This window comes from Myxine glutinosa, chromosome 5, assembly GCF_964187855.1.
Source record: "Myxine glutinosa chromosome 5, kmMyxGlut1.1, whole genome shotgun sequence".
Classification (NCBI taxonomy): Eukaryota; Metazoa; Chordata; class Myxini; order Myxiniformes; family Myxinidae; genus Myxine; species Myxine glutinosa.
In genome coordinates, this window is record NC_136265.1 from 175,218,066 (window position 1) to 175,236,032 (window position 17,967).

Sequence of the window (17,967 nt, forward strand, 5' to 3'; positions counted from 1 at the left end):
GGTGGGGTTATGTTAATTAGTTAGGGATTATGGGTAATACATCCCCTGTATGTAATGGCATCTGTTATTTTTCCTCTGTTCCTTATGACAACGCAGCATACACACAAAGCCAAGAAATCGCGCATTTATAACACTAAATAAAACCAACCGGAACAAGACATTGAACAATACACCTGGCTCTGCCAGCAGCCACATCACCACATCAAGCAGGCAGATCCGGGAGGCCACGCCCCGAAGAGCAATTGGTCAGGACACCAAGAGCTATGAGATGGCACTAGCTGATAGGAGCGGACACGCAGACATCGTCGGATTATGTCGAAGCCTTGAGTACAAAGGAGTTTGAGGGCGGACATTTCTCTCATTTTTCTGGGATTTGGTGGCGAACGGTCGTTTCCCGACATTTTGTCTCTTTGGTTCGATTGCTCTCTCCGGGCTGGCCTCCATAGCAAACGGTCACATATATGGTGCGCTCTTGAGCGAGGGACATTCATTGAGGAAGGTCTCGATTTTATATCTCTCTCTGCTTTGGGATTTCACAACAAACGGACAAAGTTCACGAGCACTCTTGGCTTTCTCCCGGCTTGTGGACCAGAGGTGAACGGTCACCGATAAGCTCTTGCGTTGGAACCTTGATGCCATGCAGCCACAGTTCATAGTGCTCTTGCGCTGAGAGAGTTGAGTGCTGGTGAGGCTGATGATGAGGACGAGCGTGGCTGAGTGAACGAGGGCGCGCTGTGGCTTACTTCCCTCCAGGGCCTGTGCGGCGTCCGGATTGCGCGCTCGGGGCCTGTACGATTCCCGACGGGATTCAGGAGCCGCTCAGAGCTAAGTGACCACACACACACATTTTTTTACTTTCGTTCTTTTATATTTCCCCCTTGTGTTGTATACGGGTCTGTATGGGGACGTCCCATTTAGGAATAATAGTTTTGCCGTGTGTTTTATTTTGTTACCGACATTTCTTCAATGAAGCCGGTATTTTTGTACATTTTAATTCCGTGTTGGTTTGAGTTAATTGTCGCAGGTGTGAAGACGTCTGGTGGAAGCCGATCAGGTAAGTTCGTCATTCTCCTTTCCCTCGCGTGTAAAGGTCTGCCATTGATTGAACGCCTTGGAGTTAAAGCTCCTTTGGTCATCTGTCGCCTTGCGGTGTTCACTACAGGGTAGACATATGACAATATGTTTACATTATTAATGCAATTCTTCAATTTATATGAATACAAATTAAACACAAGACAGTAAGACTCATATTTTTGTACATTGTGTTAGTTAGGAGGGAATCCTGAGCAAGACATTATTTTCTTTGCCGTTTTCGACATATTGTGACAAACACACATACACACACACACACACACACACACACACACACACACACACACACACACACACACACACACACGAGACAAACACAACTCAGCCACTGAGCTTAGGGGACGTGCCGTCACTACCGTCACTTCCCGGCATACTCTGGGTACCAGCAACGTCATAACAATGGCTACGCTTTTCTCACCATGCTCAGTGGGGCATTTTCTCATCCCCATGGATGCCAACTGATAGGGATTGTTTGTGCTCTATCCTTTAAAATGCTGAACATCAAGCAAGGAAGCAGAACGTACAATTTTTTAAGTCTTTGGTATGACTTAAAGTCTACGGTATTTGGTGTGACGTTTGACCTCAAATTGACCTTTTAAACTACAGTGCCCTCCTCCATACGTGTTGGAACAATGAAGTCAAATTTGGTATTATTGCTATATACTCAATAAATTTGGATTTGAGATTAAAAGATGAATATGAGGCAAGAGTACAGAAGGTCAGCTTTTATTTATTGGTATTCATATCCATATCCATATATGTAGAACAATAGCACTTTTTATGTTCATTCCCCCCATTTTAGCAAAGCATAAGTATTGGAACAGATTAACTTAAAGTAAGTTAAAATAGTATAATAGTTAGTATTTGGTTGCATATTCCTTGCATGTAATAACTGCATCGAGTCTGTCACCCAATGGCATCACCAAACTCTTGGTATCTTCCTTTGAGATGCTTTGCCAAGCCTTTACTGCTGAGGCTGCTGAGGCCTGTGCGACTCCCATGAGGAGCAAATGCGTGCCACTGCTTTCTCCCTGTGTCACACAAAGAATTTGCAGAGGCCGATGGAATGTGAGATTTAAACAAGACGAGTAGTGAGCAGCTGTCAAAGCTTTAGGCAACCACATGGGGAAATATCAAATTTACATTATACAATGGAAAACAATGGCTTTTCTGTAAGGAGGGATGAAAATGTAGGCAATCATAGGTCACATCATTGATTCGGAGGATGGTACGGGGTTGTGAACAAAATGGCGGACCGACAAAACAGCAAGGCCTTGATATCTCAGATACGCTTTAACAAAACTATGGCAATGTTTCTGAATTTACTTTCCAAATTTGAAATGTAATTTTATCTTTATCACAAAGCTGGATTGGGTGTATATTGAGATGCTGTCATTGAGTTGTCTAGTCAATGGCCAAAAACTCAAAGGGATCAAAGATCACTAAAACGGACTATGGTAGTGCTGTGCCAGCATGGGGAACTGAATCTTGGCACGGGGCACTGCATCTTGGAACGCGCCATCCTTCGGAAGAGCATTCCAAAGCCGGCTAGTAGGCCCTACCTCTCATCCAGGTCGGGAGGAAAACGATCCCATACGATCTTCAAAAACAAGTCGACCATTGTGTTGTGTTCTGACATCGTTTTCATGATTTGGGCTATAACTGCACACCGTGTAGTCCCATGGGAGTTCTGTGATGTGGATATGGCAAAGCATGATGGGCCAAATGGCCACCTTTGTTGGCACAGCTTTTGCTCTCAGTACGGTGTTCATAACCAAGAGTGTACGAATATCTCTGTTATGAAGAGGTGTGTTGTAATATTTCAACTTGGGCCATAGATATTTCCATCATCCATTTAAAGAAAAAAAATCACATTTTGATATTAAATTGATTGACTTATACGTACATGTAGGCACACACACACACACACACACACACACACACACACACACACACACACACACACACACACACACACACACACACACACACACACACACACACACACACACACACATACATACATACATACATCCATACTGTTACGGATTCGGCCCTTCCGTGGTTGTGGTTTTCATCCACTTGAAACGTTTCGGGTTATGTATTATTATTATTATTATTATTATTGGGGTTTGAAGGAAACGGCGATTATGGTTATTGTTGTTTAAGGGAAATTGTTATTGTGGTTAAAAGGTTAAAATCGCTCATGGAAAAAACGAGACAGGAAACAGGATCGAGCACCGGAAGACGAGGAGAGAGAAGAAGAAGAAGGCGTGAGGAAGAAGGGGAAAGACGCGTGTCTTAAAGCTCCGTACCGAGCGTGGTCGAGCGAACGTCGCAAGTGAACTTTGAGTCCGTGAAAGGAATTTCGTGCGATTGGTGTTATCGCGGGAGTATTGAAAAACCAGCATAGCCAGGGGTATAGGCGTGAGGTTCCGGAGAATCCTCACCTAGAGGCTTCGGTGGTCTGCCGGGGATGGGTGTGCACTAAAGCGGCGTTTGAAGATTACACTGCGGTTCGCTGATTGAACGGTGAATGTGCATGTCTGGATCGCGTCTTTGGGATTTCTCTTTCCACCGCCAGTTTGCAGTTGGTTGGGACCACGTGACGGTCCCCACCTTGCCTACACCTCCTTACTCGCCTCATCGCCTCTTCGCCTCATCGCCTCTTCGCGGGGATCTCCTTGAGTTATAGAGACATTGAGGAGTGTTCTGTTCCATACACTGGGAGCGCAGTGAGTTATGTGACTTTAGTGGTGGTACCACCTTACGATATATTGATTGTATGGTTGATTGCTATCAGTGTTGTATCGTTATTCCTGTGTGATTTTTTAATACATTATTGGTTTGTTGATAACTCTTGGTGTGGTTTCCATATTGATTTCGACACGGGATAACATATTTTGCTGCCGTTGCTCCTCCCGGGGTTCGGAGGTATACCGAGACCAGGAGGTCGGGGAGGAACACGTAACAGAAATTGGGGGCTCGTCAAATTGACTCGTGGGCTCGAAATTGGGTCTTCATCCGGGATCAAAAATTCCCTAAATTTAGACCGGGAAAGAATTCCCTAACATTCCCAGAATTCCCAAATTTGGAACTTTTTCCAACATTCCCAAATTTTTCCCAAAATTTTTTTTTATTTTTAAAATTTCTTGTGTGAAGGTTAACAGGTGGTAACAATAGTCACCATGGAGTTTGATGCAGAGAAGTTTGCAGCGACCCCTAGTGAGGCACAGTTCAGAGCGTTACTAAAATCGGACCTCTTGGTATTGTCCAGACATTTTAGCTTGGAGGTCCGAACGAATATGAGGAAAGCAGAGATGCAGAGATTGGTGATAGAATCTCTGGTGGGACAAGGAACGTGGGAAGAGGGAGCCTTGGATTGGTTACCCGAGGAACAAGAAAATGTGGAGCTCCGGAAACTGGAGATGCAATTGCAGAGTCAGGAAAGGTTAAAAGCAGAGGAAAGGAAAGCAGAAAAGGAAAGAGCAGAAGTTGAACGAGACCTCCAGGAAAGGTTATAAGAGAAACAAGAAGAGGAAAGGAGAGTTGAAAGGGAACTCGAAGAAAGAAGAGAAGAGAAAAAAGCAGAGGAAAAGAGAGCTGCAAGGGAACTCGAAGCAGAGAAGAGAAAAGCCGAAAGGGAGGTAAAGGAACGTGAAATGGCGCTTCAGCAGGAAATTAAACTCAAGGAGCTGGATTTAATGAAAGAACGGGGAGAGGTACCATCCATGCCGACTGGTTCGACACCTAGTCAGAACACCTGGGATGTTGGCAGAAATGTGAGGCTGGTTCCACCCTTCAATGAAAAAAGGTAGCCAATTTTTTTTCACACTTTGACAAAATGGCTCAACTGCTAAAATGGCCTGAGGAGTCCTGGACCATGTTAGTGCAAAGTGTTCTGGTGGGTAAAGCGCAAGATATTTATTCGGCTTTACCGATTGACCAATGTGCAAATTATGAGATAGTGAAGAAAACCATTCTCAAAGCCTATGAATTGGTCCCTGAAGCTTACCGGCAAAAATTCTGGAATGCCAGGAAGAGGGAGAGTGAGACCCATGTGGAGTTTGCCAGAATGAAACAAACCATGTTTGAGAGGTGGTGTGATTCAAAAGGGGTTGGGAAAGACTTCGAACTATTGCGACAATTGATCCTGCTGGAGGAATTCCAACAGTGTGTCCACGAGGACATTCAAGTACATCTGGAGGAAAGGAAAGTACCAAAGCTGTATGAGGCAGCAACCATGGCAGATGACTATGCCTTAACACACAGGATGGGGTTCCACAAACCTAACATCTCGCCTGGACTTAGACAGGGGAGCAATGGTCCATCCGGGGCGGAGAACGAAAATTCATGGGGGCGGCCTCGAGATGACTATGAGGACCACTCTGATACCACGACTTCTAGAAATCAGAAGACTGTGGTTCCAAGACAGACCTATCTTCCGGGGGGCTCGAGGCAGACCACGAGGTTCTCCTCCGGGCCGACTTGCGCTTTTTGCCATAAACCTGGACACTTGATGTCCCACTGCTATGCTCTGGAAAAGGAAAATCAGGAGCGGAGTCCGACTAGTACAACTCCGAATGCAATGGCAAATGTGAGAAATCGCCCTCAAAAGGGTTACCAACCATTTATTTCAGAGGGGTTGGTGTCACTGGATGGAGACCCGACTAACCGGAGACCTGTTAGGGTATTGAGGGACACAGGAGCACATCAATCGTTAATGCTTGAAGGCATCTTGCCATTGTCAGAGGAGACGGCAACTGGTGATAGTGTTCGTTTACAGGGGATTGGTGGCTGTGTTAGAGCTCCACTTCATGTCATCCATTTGGGGTCCGATTTGGTGTCAGGACCGGTCACCTTAGGTTTACAAGCCACTCTTCCTGTAGAGGGATTATCTTTTGTTATCGGGAATGATTTGGCCGGTGGTCAAGTTTCTGGTAACCCGATGGCTGGTAAAAAGCCCAGTAGGGAAAATAACACCACACCAGTTAGGGATGGCGGCAAATTTGGCAAGATATTTGTAGGTGGACTGAACTTCAAAACAAAGGAAGAAGTTCTGACCTCTGTCTTCAGCAAATATGGATCGCTTTTGGAAGTGCAGCTGGTAAAAGACCGGGAAACGCAAAAGTCAAGAGGGTTTGGCTTTGTCACGTTTGAAAGCACAAAGGACGCCAAAGAGGCAGAGAAGACTTGGAATGGTAAGGATTTGGAGGGTCGGACCATAGCCGTAGAGAAGGCAGGCCGTAGGCGTCGAGGGAGCTACAGAAGAGGGAAACGTGGCGGTAGTTTTGGTGGTGGCCGCAGTCAATATTACTACGGAGGCTCCCAGAGTTACGGCAGCTCCCGAAGGAATGATAATCAGGGTAGTGGCTGAGAAGGAGACCGCTATTTACGTGACGACAGTGACAAGCGGTCCACCCGTGATTATTACGAAAGTTAGAAAGAGTTGAAGCACTGAATGCTGCGGAGCAGCCGAGCCAAAATTCCTACACGGATTAACCGTGAACGCCATGTTCCTAAAGGCGTCCATGTAGTGAACTTCCCTACACGGATTAACCGTGAACTCCACGTTCCTAAAGGCGTCCATGTAGTGAACTTCCCTACACAGATTAACCGTGAACGCCACGTTCCTAAAGGCATCCATGTAGTGAACTTCCCTACATGGACTAACCGTGAACTTTACGTTCCTAAAGGCGTCCATGTAGTGAATACTTCCAGGGCTCACCACCCAACCACCATGGAACCTGGCTTTCAGCTCGGCCTCCCGGGGAAAGTGCTATAGATTTTCTGACCTTTGGGTTTTTGATCACAACCCCTTAACCTTCATTCAAAAGAAAGGAAAAGTAAAATCAGAGGGGGAGGAGATGGAGTTTGGCTTTGCAGGAGTCCAATTGGGAAATTGAACATGTAAAGGGCAGGGACAATGTCGTGGCTGACGCTTTGTCCAGAGTCAATTAACTTTGGAAATCTCTGTGGGTTGTTCGAAGTTTTGTTGCTTTATTTTTGGGAAATATTGATTATTGTGGTTCACGGGAATTGATGATTTGGGTTGTGAGTTTACTTTTGTTGGTTTCAAGAGTTTGCCTGCAAGGAAAGTTTTCGCGGTGTTCAAACTTTCTTTCTTGAGGGGGGGGAAGTGTTACGGATTCGGTCCTTCTGTGGTTGTGGTTTTGATCCACTTGAAACATTTCGGGTTATGTATTATTATTATTATTATTATTGGGGTTTGAAGGAAACGGCGATTATGGTTATTGTTGTTTAAGGGAAATGGTTATTGTGGTTAAAAGGTTAAAAGCGCTCATGGAAAAAACGAGACAGGAAACAGGATCGAGCACCGGAAGACGAGGAGAGAGAAGAAGAAGAAGGCGTGAGGAAGAACGGGAAAGACGCGTGTCTTAAAGCTCCGTACCGAGCGTGGTCGAGCGAACGTCGCAAGTGAACTTTGAGTCCGTGAAAGGAATTTCGTGCGATTGGTGTTGTCGCGGGAGTATTGAAAAACCTGCATAGCCAGGTATAGGCGTGAGGTTCCGGAGAATCCTCGTCTAGAGGCTTCGGCTCGAGTAAGAGTCGGCCGCCATTTTGACCCTCGCGCGTCGTTCACTGGAAAAAGTTTTTGCCACGTCAGCTGGTCTCACCCTCCGGTGGTCTGCCGGGGATGGGTGTGCACTAAAGCGGCGTTTGAAGATTACACTGCGGTTCGCTGGTTGAACGGTGAATGTGCACGTCTGGATCGCGTCTTTGGGATTTCTCTTTCCACCGCCAGTTTGCGGTTGGTTGGGACCACGTGACGGTCCCCGCCTTGCCTACACCTCCTTACTCGCCTCATCGCCTGTTCGCCTCTTCGCCTCATCGCCTCTTCACGGGGATCGCCTTTGGGTTATAGAGACATTGAGGAGTGTTCTGTTGCATTCACTGGGAGCGCAGCGAGTTATGTGACTTTCGTGGTGGTACCACCTTAAGATATATTGATTGTATGGTTGATTGCTATTAGTGTTGTATCGTGATTCCTGTGTGGTTTTCAATACATTATTGGTTTGTTGATAACTCTTGGTGTGGTTTCCATATTGATTTCGCCACGAGATAACATATTTTGCTGCCGTGGCTCCTCCCGGGGTTCGGAGGTGTACCGAGACCAGGAGGTCGGGGAGGAACACGGAGCAATACACATATGCATACCTGTTACAATTTCATATCAGAAGATATCCTCTACAAAGATAAAACAATTACCTTGGGAATGGAATTTTGTTTTTGTTTTTATGTAAGAGGAAGAAGATTGGTGGTTCAGCACAAGGCCCAGCAGCCTTTTCACAGTGATTATCACAGAATAATTATCAGCGACCGCCCAGGCACGACTGCAAAATAATGTTCTGCTCAGACAGACAATGCCCTCTGTTTATTTGAAATGTCAAGCTCCAGCCAAGAAGAGAGGCACTGCAGCCAGATGTGCGAGCACGATTTCCACACAACCATTTTAGTAAGACACCGGCTATTGCAGCTGAAGAGGGTAATCTTAATGGCTGCTGCTTACCCCCATGGCTGCTGAACTGCAATTTCTACACCCAAAAGCAGAAATGGTGGAGTGTGGAAATTGGTTCTTAGTTCAGCCACATCTTAGTCCAGGATCAATCCTCATCCCAGAAAATGGCTTGCCCACGAGCACCTGAACGATCTGTCAAGGATGTGTGCCTCTCCCATCGCTTCGTGATGAATAGGAATAGCAAAGAGTTTGAAGATGATGTTCCTGAACCAGAAAAATGTAATGAGCCTTTCGTAGAAAATCAAAATGCCTCAATGGAATATTTTTTTGGGCAAACCTGGAAATTTGTTCCAGAAATTCTATGACGTGGCAGTTTCTCCGTCCATCTGTTAGCATTTTAAACTTCTATGAAACCGATGGTCGGATTTTCACAAAACTTGGCAGAAACGTTTGTCATGCCAGGCACTCTCAACTTTATTAGAGCAATCTCATAACTCGCGTTTTAAGTAAGTCCTCGCAAGGTCAATAGCGTTTGGCCATGATTATAAAAGGTAGGCAATTTCCATAATAATTAATGATTCACTTCCTCTCTTGGACACATTGAAAATGTATCAAAACCAGTCAGGCCTAGGTGAATCAAAGATTTATTATTACCAGCAAGTTGCCTGTGCCCACATTGGATTCTAAACGGGGTAGGGATGGAGATGGCCGAAATGCAAATGGTGTCTTCTGCCATCGAGCCGGCAAGCTGGGAGCAACAATTCTAATATATTGCGACATCTGATGCAATTTAAATGCTCTAATGGTGGCGAGGTGCTCCATTTGAAGCTATTTGGTCTATGTCTCTTTGATGATTAGGGTCATTAATAAAACTTATTTTGGTGTCAAAGCCAGTGAGTAATTGCAAATTCATAGTAGGATACAAGGAAAGGCCACAACCACCTGGAACAGCCTTCGACTAAATGATGGCGTACTCCAAGACAAAACGCCCTCTTGCCAACATTACATTGGTTATGTGTCTGATCCCAGATTAACATGACCAATTGACCTATCACTCTACCGCTGAATACCTTCTTTGTTGGATGATGAATGTTGGTAAGGAGGAAGGTGTGGGGTGTTCTCACTAATAGGTTCTGGGTAATGGTTCTTAAATGTGATGTGATTGACCTTGTAGATGTCACACGACCACAAATTGATTGTTCCGACTAGCACAATAGGCTTTTATGAAATGTGGACTGTTTTCCAACCACCTCCCTTTTTGTTGTTCTTCCTTTTTGTTTCAGGCCAATTGTTCAAGGACGCTGGAAAGACTACAATTAGTGAGTAATTACGCGCTCAAACCATAAACTACCACACTCACGTTGTTCCATCATACGCTGCCCGATTCCTGTTACTTGCCTTATTCTCTAATTCATCCAATGATTCTCAATGATATTCTGCATATCTGCGACATTATGTACGAGGCCAGGTTGGGTCACCTGATCAAGATCGGGTTATTTAGACTTTACGACACCATCGAGAAGATTGATGTCTGAAAGCTGTAGCAACCAGAGAGTTCATGGAACACTTCATCCCATGTATTTTTGAGAAAAGGACATGGGAAGTGTCTTTTAAACTCTTGCTTTGGGTTTCTGAGCACAATCTATATTTCTTAAGAGGCGCAATTTTGTATGAATCTCGATACAATTTTGTATGAATCTCGATACAATTTTGTATGAATCTCGATATTCCCTAGTGCTGAGAGTGCGAGCGACAAACCTAATTGGTCGAGATGACGTAAAATGGCGTAATATTTTGTCCACGTTGTGCTAAACTGGAGGTTTTTGAAGTGTCAACCAGGTGAGTTGTGTTCAAGTATACAATTACATTAAAATAAATAAATAATTTAAAGTCTGTAGGAAAAAACAAAACACTTTTTTTTGGAAGTTTATCGCCGTTGATGCACTGTCTTTTACACCAACTTATTTAACACACTTCATTAGTTATTCGTGCCTGTTGTTTGTGTCTTTTATGACATCCCTAAATACTGTAAGTTTCCTGTTTGGAATGATTTTCAATTTTGTTTGATTTCCAGACAGACAGAGTAAATAAATTACTGTACTCATCTCTGAGCATGCACACTCGGGCCGAGATTCCGAGCTAAACTATAGGTTTGTGTTTCCATTCATGTTCCTATTCATGTTCCGTTACCTCTTCTGCCATGTCCAAAATAAAACATTCAATTGAAATTTAGCAGTTCCTCGATCATAGACTGATGTCTGTAGACAGACAGAAGGACGGACAGACAGTGAACCAATTACTTAACCTCGCTTTGGGCTTCGGAAGTGGGATAAGAATTAACTCGGGAGTGCAACACGGAAGGGATGGGCCAAATAGTCTCATTTCCTTGTTGGAGGTCGTATAGGATCATGTGACGACTACTTACACTCAATGTAGTTCAGTGGCGACTGCAGGCCCTTTAAGTATTAATTTCCATTCTGCCTAAATGTTGTGCATTCAAAAATGATACCATAACGGAATTCTTAAATTCTTAAAATAATCCAAGAAACACTGTTTTTCACTATACAAGTACTGTGTGTGCATACAGTCACGTGAAAAAGTAAGTACACCCCATGTAAAGTTTTGACTTTTTCAACATATTTCAACATACAGCTATTTGATCTTCATTTCAACAATATTGATAGATAAAGGTGATACTGTAGCGGCTACCGCTGGGTTTTCACAATCGCCTTGCACCTATCAAGGACGCGGAGCGATCACCATGGCGGGCTCGTCCAGGACGCCCGGGCAGGCCCGCGCTCAACTTGCCAGGCCTCGGTCGGGACGCCCGGGCATGCCCGGGCAGGCTCGCCCTCAACTTGCCAGGACCCTGGGCCACGCCCCCTCTCGCCTTTCCTGGGCAAACGCTCCGGGATAATATGTATATATATTGCTGCCCGATAAACGGGCTTTTCAGAGTGCCTGAGTGTTTGGTTTGATTAAAGCAACTCGGATTAATTCCAGCTTTTTGTCGCGTCCATTCTTCCGATCGACGTGGAAGCCCCAGCTCCTTCATTGGTGACCTACCGACATGGACACGGCAGTCGCCCTTAAACTGCCTACCTTCTGGGAGGCTCACGCGGCGGTTTGGTTCGCACAGGCGGATTCCCTGTTCGCCCTGCGAGGCATCACGGCCGACGACACCCGCTTCCACCATGAGGTAGCAGCGCTCGGTTCGGCCACCGCGGCCCGCGCCCTGAGCCTCCTCGAGAGCCCGCCAGCCGCTGACAAATACGGCGCGATTAAGAAGCTTCTCCTCGACGCTTTCGCCCTCCCATCGGCGGAACGCGCACGGCGCCTGCTCGACCTGCCCGAGCTCGGCGACACGCGCCCTTCCGAGCGAATGGATTACATGCTTTCACTGCTCGGCGAGCACTCTCCGGCATTCCTGTTCCGGGAGCTGTTCCTCCGTCAGCTGCCTAACCCGGTATGCCTCGCCCTGGCAAGCACGACGATCACAGATCCCCGGGCCCTTGCCAGAGAAGCCGACAAGATCTCCGCCGCAGGACAGCGCATCGCAGCGGCGACATGGGACCCACCGCCGTCCGACGCAACACCCATGGCGCCCGAGCACCCGGCACGGTCGACGACCGAACTGCCGATGCAATTGGCGGCCGCTACACCGAGCCGACCACCTCCAGCACGACGACCGGGGCCTCCACCTGACCAAGCGTGGTGTTACTATCATGCCAGGTTCGGACAGAAGGCCCGGACATGCCGACCCCCGTGCACCTTCGGCAGGCCGGGAAACGGCCGGGCCGGCGTTCATTACCAGCCATGAGCGCCGGCCACACGGGCAACTTACTGTTCATCACGGATAAAGCGTCCGGACGGCGCTTCCTGTGCGACACCGGCGCCCAACTGAGCGTCATACCCGCCTCTGACCAGGACAGGCAATCCGCGGTTTGCGGCCCCTCCTTGGTTGCGGCCAACGGATCGACCATCCGCACCTTCGGCCCGCGCAACGTCACCCTCTGCTTCGGCGGCCAACGCTTTGCTTGGACGTTTGTAACCGCAAACGTGCCCATGGCTCTGCTAGGCGCCGACTTCCTCTGCGCACACGGACTGCTGGTGGATGTCCAACGGCGTCGTTTAATCAACGCCGAAACCTTCAGCTCCCTGGTATGCACATTGAGCAGCTCCGCGCCGACCGAGCTGGCATGCGCCGTCCCGGCGGCGAACGAGTTTGCTCGCCTGCTCACGGAGTTCCCGGCCCTCACGCAGCCGACGTTTTCGGCCGTCGCAGTACGGCATGGGATCGAGCACCACATACCAACCACGGGCCCGCCGGTCTACGCCAGGGCCCGCCGCCTCGACCCAGCCAAGCTCGCCTTGGCGAAGGCCGAATTCGACGCGTTGGAGCACCTCGGCATCGTGCGGCGCTCCGATAGCGCGTGGGCCTCGCCACTGCACATCGTGCCAAAGCCGGGGGGTGGATGGCGCCCGTGTGGCGACTACCGCCGTCTCAATGACGCTACCACCCCCGACAGGTACCCGATCCCGCATATCCAAGACTTCTCCGCCCGTCTGGCGGGACGGGTCATTTTATCGAAAATTGATCTCATACGGGGATATCACCAGGTACCTGTCAGGGCGGCCGACGTCCCTAAAACGGCAGTCATCACGCCGTTCGGCTTATTCGAATTCTTGCGGATGCCGTTTGGTCTCAAGAACGCGGCTCAGGCGTTCCAGCGCTTGATGGACGGCATGCTGCATGACCTGCCGTTCCTTTTTGTTTACCTGGACGACATCCTCGTCGCCAGCACGTCCCGGGCCGAGCACCTCCTCCACCTCCGAACACTGTTCGGGCGCCTCAGCGAGCACGGCCTCATCGTCAACCCGGCCAAATGCCACTTCGGCACGACGGCCGTTGATTTTTTGGGCCACCACATCACCAAGAACGGGGCCGTGCCGCTGCCAACCAAGGTCGAGGCCATCACCACGTTCCCGCGTCCCCGCACCATAAAGGCCCTGCAGGAATTCCTGGGAATGGTGAATTTTTATCACCGCTTCGTGCCCCGCGCTGCTCAACTCATGCGGCCCCTCTACGAAGCCCTCCGGGGCAAGCCGGCCAAGCACGACATCGCCTGGTCCGCAGCAATGGATGCGGCCTTCCAAAGCTCAAAGCGGGCCCTCGCCGACGCAACACTGCTCGCTCACCCGGTGCTCAACGCTCCCATCGCCCTCACCACGGATGCCTCCGACTACGCGGTGGGCGCCGTACATGAGCAATGGGTGAACGGGGTTTGGCAGCCACTCGCTTTTTTCAGCCGGCAGCTCCGGCCGAACGAGCTCAAATACAGCACGTTTGACCGGGAGCTCCTCGGTCTACACCTGGCCGTCCGCCATTTCCGCCACCTCCTGGAGGGCCGACCTTTCACGGCGTTCGTCGACCACAAGCCGTTGGTTTACGCCATGGCCAAGGTCACGGAGCCGTGGTCGGCCCGCCAACAGCGCCACCTCTCCGCCGTGTCGGAGTTTACCACGGACATCCGGCACGTCGCCTGCAAAAACAACGCCGTGGCCGACTGTCTTTCCCGGGCCAGCGCGAACGCGGTCCACCTGGGTGTGGACTTTGCGCTTATGGCGGCGGACCAAACCACCGACACCACGGTGCAAGCCCTCCGGGCGGCGGACACGGGCCTCCGCCTGGCCGACATCCCCTTCGCGGACACTGTCCTGCTCTGCGACGTCTCCCAAGGCCAGCCTCGCCCCATCGTGCCCGTCACCTGGCAACGCCGCATCTTCGCCTCCCTCCACGGCCTTTCCCACCCGGGCCGGAAAGCTTCCCAGAAGCTGGTGTCGGCGCGATTCGTCTGGCACGGCCTTCGTCGGGACGTCCACGATTGGACCAGCACCTGCACGGCCTGCCAACGGGCCAAGGTCCACCGACACACCCAGGCCCCGCTGGCACCTTTCACCGTGCCCGAACGACGTTTCGACCACGTCAACGTGGATCTGGTGGGCCCTCTCCCCCCGTCACGGGGGTTCACACACCTGCTCACCATGGTGGACAGGACCACCATGTGGCCGGAGGCCGTTCCCCTCGTCTCCACCACCACCGCCGACGTGGCGCAGGCTTTCATCGCCACCTGGGTCGCCCGCTTCGGCGCACCGGCGGACATCTCGTCAGACCGCAGACCACAGTTCACCTCCGAGCTGTGGGGCGTGGTCGCCCGCAACCTGGGGGTCAAGCTCCACCGTACTACGGCCTACCACCCCCAAGCAAACGGGTTGTGCGAGCGATTCCACCGCTCCATGAAGGCCGCGCTCATGGCCGGCCTTCAAGACGGCGGTTGGGCCGACCGGCTGACGTGGGTCCTTTTGGGCCTCCGCACGGCCCCCAAGGAGGACCTCCAGGCATCCACCGCCGAGCTTGTCTATGGCCAGGCGCTACGCGTCCCGGGCGAATTCGTGCCCGACGCTACCAGTCCCTGGTTCGCAGCTCACCAGCGCTCGGACCTCCAGGAGGCCGCCCGACGGTTTGCCCCCGTGCCAACATCCCACCACGGTGACCCCCAGTCCTACGTCCCCCCCAGCACTTCGCACAGCGGAGTATGTTTTTGTGCGTCACGACGCACATCGGGGGCCACTCCGGCCGCCGTACGACGGGCCCTTCCGGGTGCTGCGACGGGACGACAAGTCGTTCGTCATCGACATCGGCGGCAGGTCGGACCGGATTGCGGTGGACCGCCTCAAGCCGGCGCACGTGGACGTCGACCACCCACCACGGGTGGCCCTTCTGCCGTGGCGACGCCGCCCCCCGTCCACGGTGCCCCCCACTCGACCGCCCACCACCACACCGGACCCCCTCCCACGACCCGCCAGGGGTCGCTTCGGCCGGGTCATCAGGACCCCCCTCAAATTGACCCTGCCAGTGCAAGTCGATTCTGGGGGGACGTGTGTAGCGGCTACCGCTGGGTTTTCACAATCGCCTTGCACCTATCAAGGACACGGAGCGATCACCATGCCGGGCTCGTCCAGGACGCCCGGGCAGGCCCGGGCAGGCTCGCCCTCAACTTGCCAGGCCGCAGCCAGGACGCTGGGCCACGCCCCCTCTCGCCTTTCCTGGGCAAACGCTCCGGGATAATATGTATATATATTGCTGCCCGATAAACGGGCTTTTCAGAGTGCCTGAGTGTTTGGTTTGATTAAAGCAACTCGGATGAATTCCAGCTTTTTGTCGCGTCCATTCTTCCGATCGACGTGGGAGCCCCAGCTCCTTCAATACAATATAACAAATATCATGAAACATTTACATTTTGTAGTCCATTGTAGAATTTAAATAAACATAAATGCAAATTTCACATGTGGAAAAAGTGAGTACACCCCTACATTTATCACTACTTCAAATCCCTAAAATTAGAATCAGGTGCACCAGCTCAGGTGCAAATGATTAGAACATCGTTGGAGAGGATCTTGGAGGAACCTGTCTTATTTAAACCTCAGACATTTCGTTTGGTTTGCTCTTTGTTGTTGAAGTGTGCGGCGTCACCATGCCTAGATCAAAAGAGCTCTCTGAGGCCTTCAGAAAGAAGGTTATAGATGCCTACGAGTCCGGGAAGGGATTTAAAAAGATCTCCAAACAATTTGAAATCAATCATTCGACTGTCCGGAAGATAATCTACAAGTGGAAAAGATTCCAAACAACTGCCAACTTGTTCAGGCCAGGCCGCCCCAGCAAGTTCAGCCCGAGAGCAGACCGCAAGATGCTGAAAGAAGTCTCTAAGAACCCCAGAATGTCATCACAGGACCTACAGGTAGCTCTTGCCACTGTTGATGTCAAAGTGCACGAGACTACCATTAGAAAGAGGCTGCACAAATTTTATCTACATGGGAGGTGTGCCAGGAGGAAACCTTTGCTGTCCAAAAAGAACATCATGGCAAGACTAAAGTTTGCCAATGAACACCTCGGCAAAGACCAGCACTTCTGGAACAATGTGCTCTGGACAGATGAGTCAAAGGTAGAGCTATTGGGCCACAGTACCAGAAGACATGTTTGGCGAAAGCCAAAGACAGCATTTGACCACAAGAACCTGATACCAACTGTAAAGCATGGTGGTGGAAATATTATGGTTTGGGGCAGCTTTGCTGCATCAGGGCCTGGGCAGCTCACCATCATAGAATCCACTATGAATTCTTCATTGTACCAGAGGGTGCTTGAGGATAATGTGAGGCCATCTGTCGGAAAGTTGAAGCTCAACCGAAGGTGGACCTTGCAACATGACAATGACCCTAAACATACCAGTAAATCCACCAAGGAATGGCTGAAAAGAAAGAAATGGAGGGTTCTGGAATGGCTAAGTCAAAGCCCGGATCTAAATCCCATCGAGATGTTGTGGGGGGATTTGAAACGAGCTGTGCATGCAAGAAACCCCTCAAACATCGCACAGCTGAAATAATTCTGCATGGAGGAGTGGGCATAAATTTCTCCCAGTCGATGTCAGAGACTCGTAGACAGTTATAAGAAACGCCTACTTGAGGCTGTTTCTGCCAAAAGGGGGCAATACCACCTATTAGAGCCAAGGGTGTACTCACTTTTTCCACATGCGAAATTTGCATTTATGTTTATTTAAGTTATACAATGGACTACAAAATGTAAATGTTTCATGATATTTGTTATATTATATCACCTTTATTGATCAATATTGTTGAAATGAAGATGAAACAGCTGTATTTTTTTTTTTTGTATACTGAATCGCGGCTCGTGAAAGAGCTAACATTTACTTCACAAACAAATCAACCAGACAAACAAAATATATAAAAAGAGGGAGCGGAAAACAAGATGGGGAGAGAAGGGGAAGCACACAAACACAACATTTGAGAGCAGGGAGATGTGTGGAAGGGAGAGGGCTTGGGGGGAGGAGGCGTGGGAAGGGGGAGGGAGAAGTATAAAACACAAGGACACCAAGGACTTCCAGGACAGAAGTTAGTATTTCAAAAAAGTGGAATTGGGGTGAAATTAGCGGGGGTAGAAAAGATCAAGGTTTTGGATGGGGGAAGATAAGAGATGGTGGTGAACAGCTGTTTTAAAGACCTGGAGGGTGGAGTGGGATTGAAGAGAGTGAGGGAGTTTGTTCCAGAGGCAGGAGAAAAGAGGAATGAAGGAGTGAAGGTGAGCAGAGAGTCTTGATTTTGGCAGTTTGACCATAAGAGGGTTGCAGGCAGATCTTGTGCGACCTGTAGGAATATTTGCGGGACAGAGCCCAGAGAGAGCTGGGGGGGGGGGGGCAAGGCCAGAGAGGAGTCGGTTGAAGACGGAAAGACCACCAACCTGCCTGCGGTGAGTGAGTGAGAGGCCCTTGGAGTTAGCTTCATCGCGGGAGATTCCAATGATTCTGAATGCTTTGGTTTCA

General features: G+C 49.6%; 1 protein-coding gene across 1 annotated transcript in view; it reads left to right on the plus strand.

The window, feature by feature from the left end:
- Positions 1-17,967, plus strand: part of LOC137426704 (mechanosensitive cation channel TMEM63B-like) — a 116,552-nt gene that overhangs the window by 49,167 nt on the left and 49,418 nt on the right. The window contains exon 4 of the mRNA XM_068115495.2: positions 9,856-9,891. Coding sequence (XP_067971596.2) covers positions 9,856-9,891 — 36 coding nt within the window. The remainder of the gene's footprint in view (positions 1-9,855; positions 9,892-17,967) is intronic.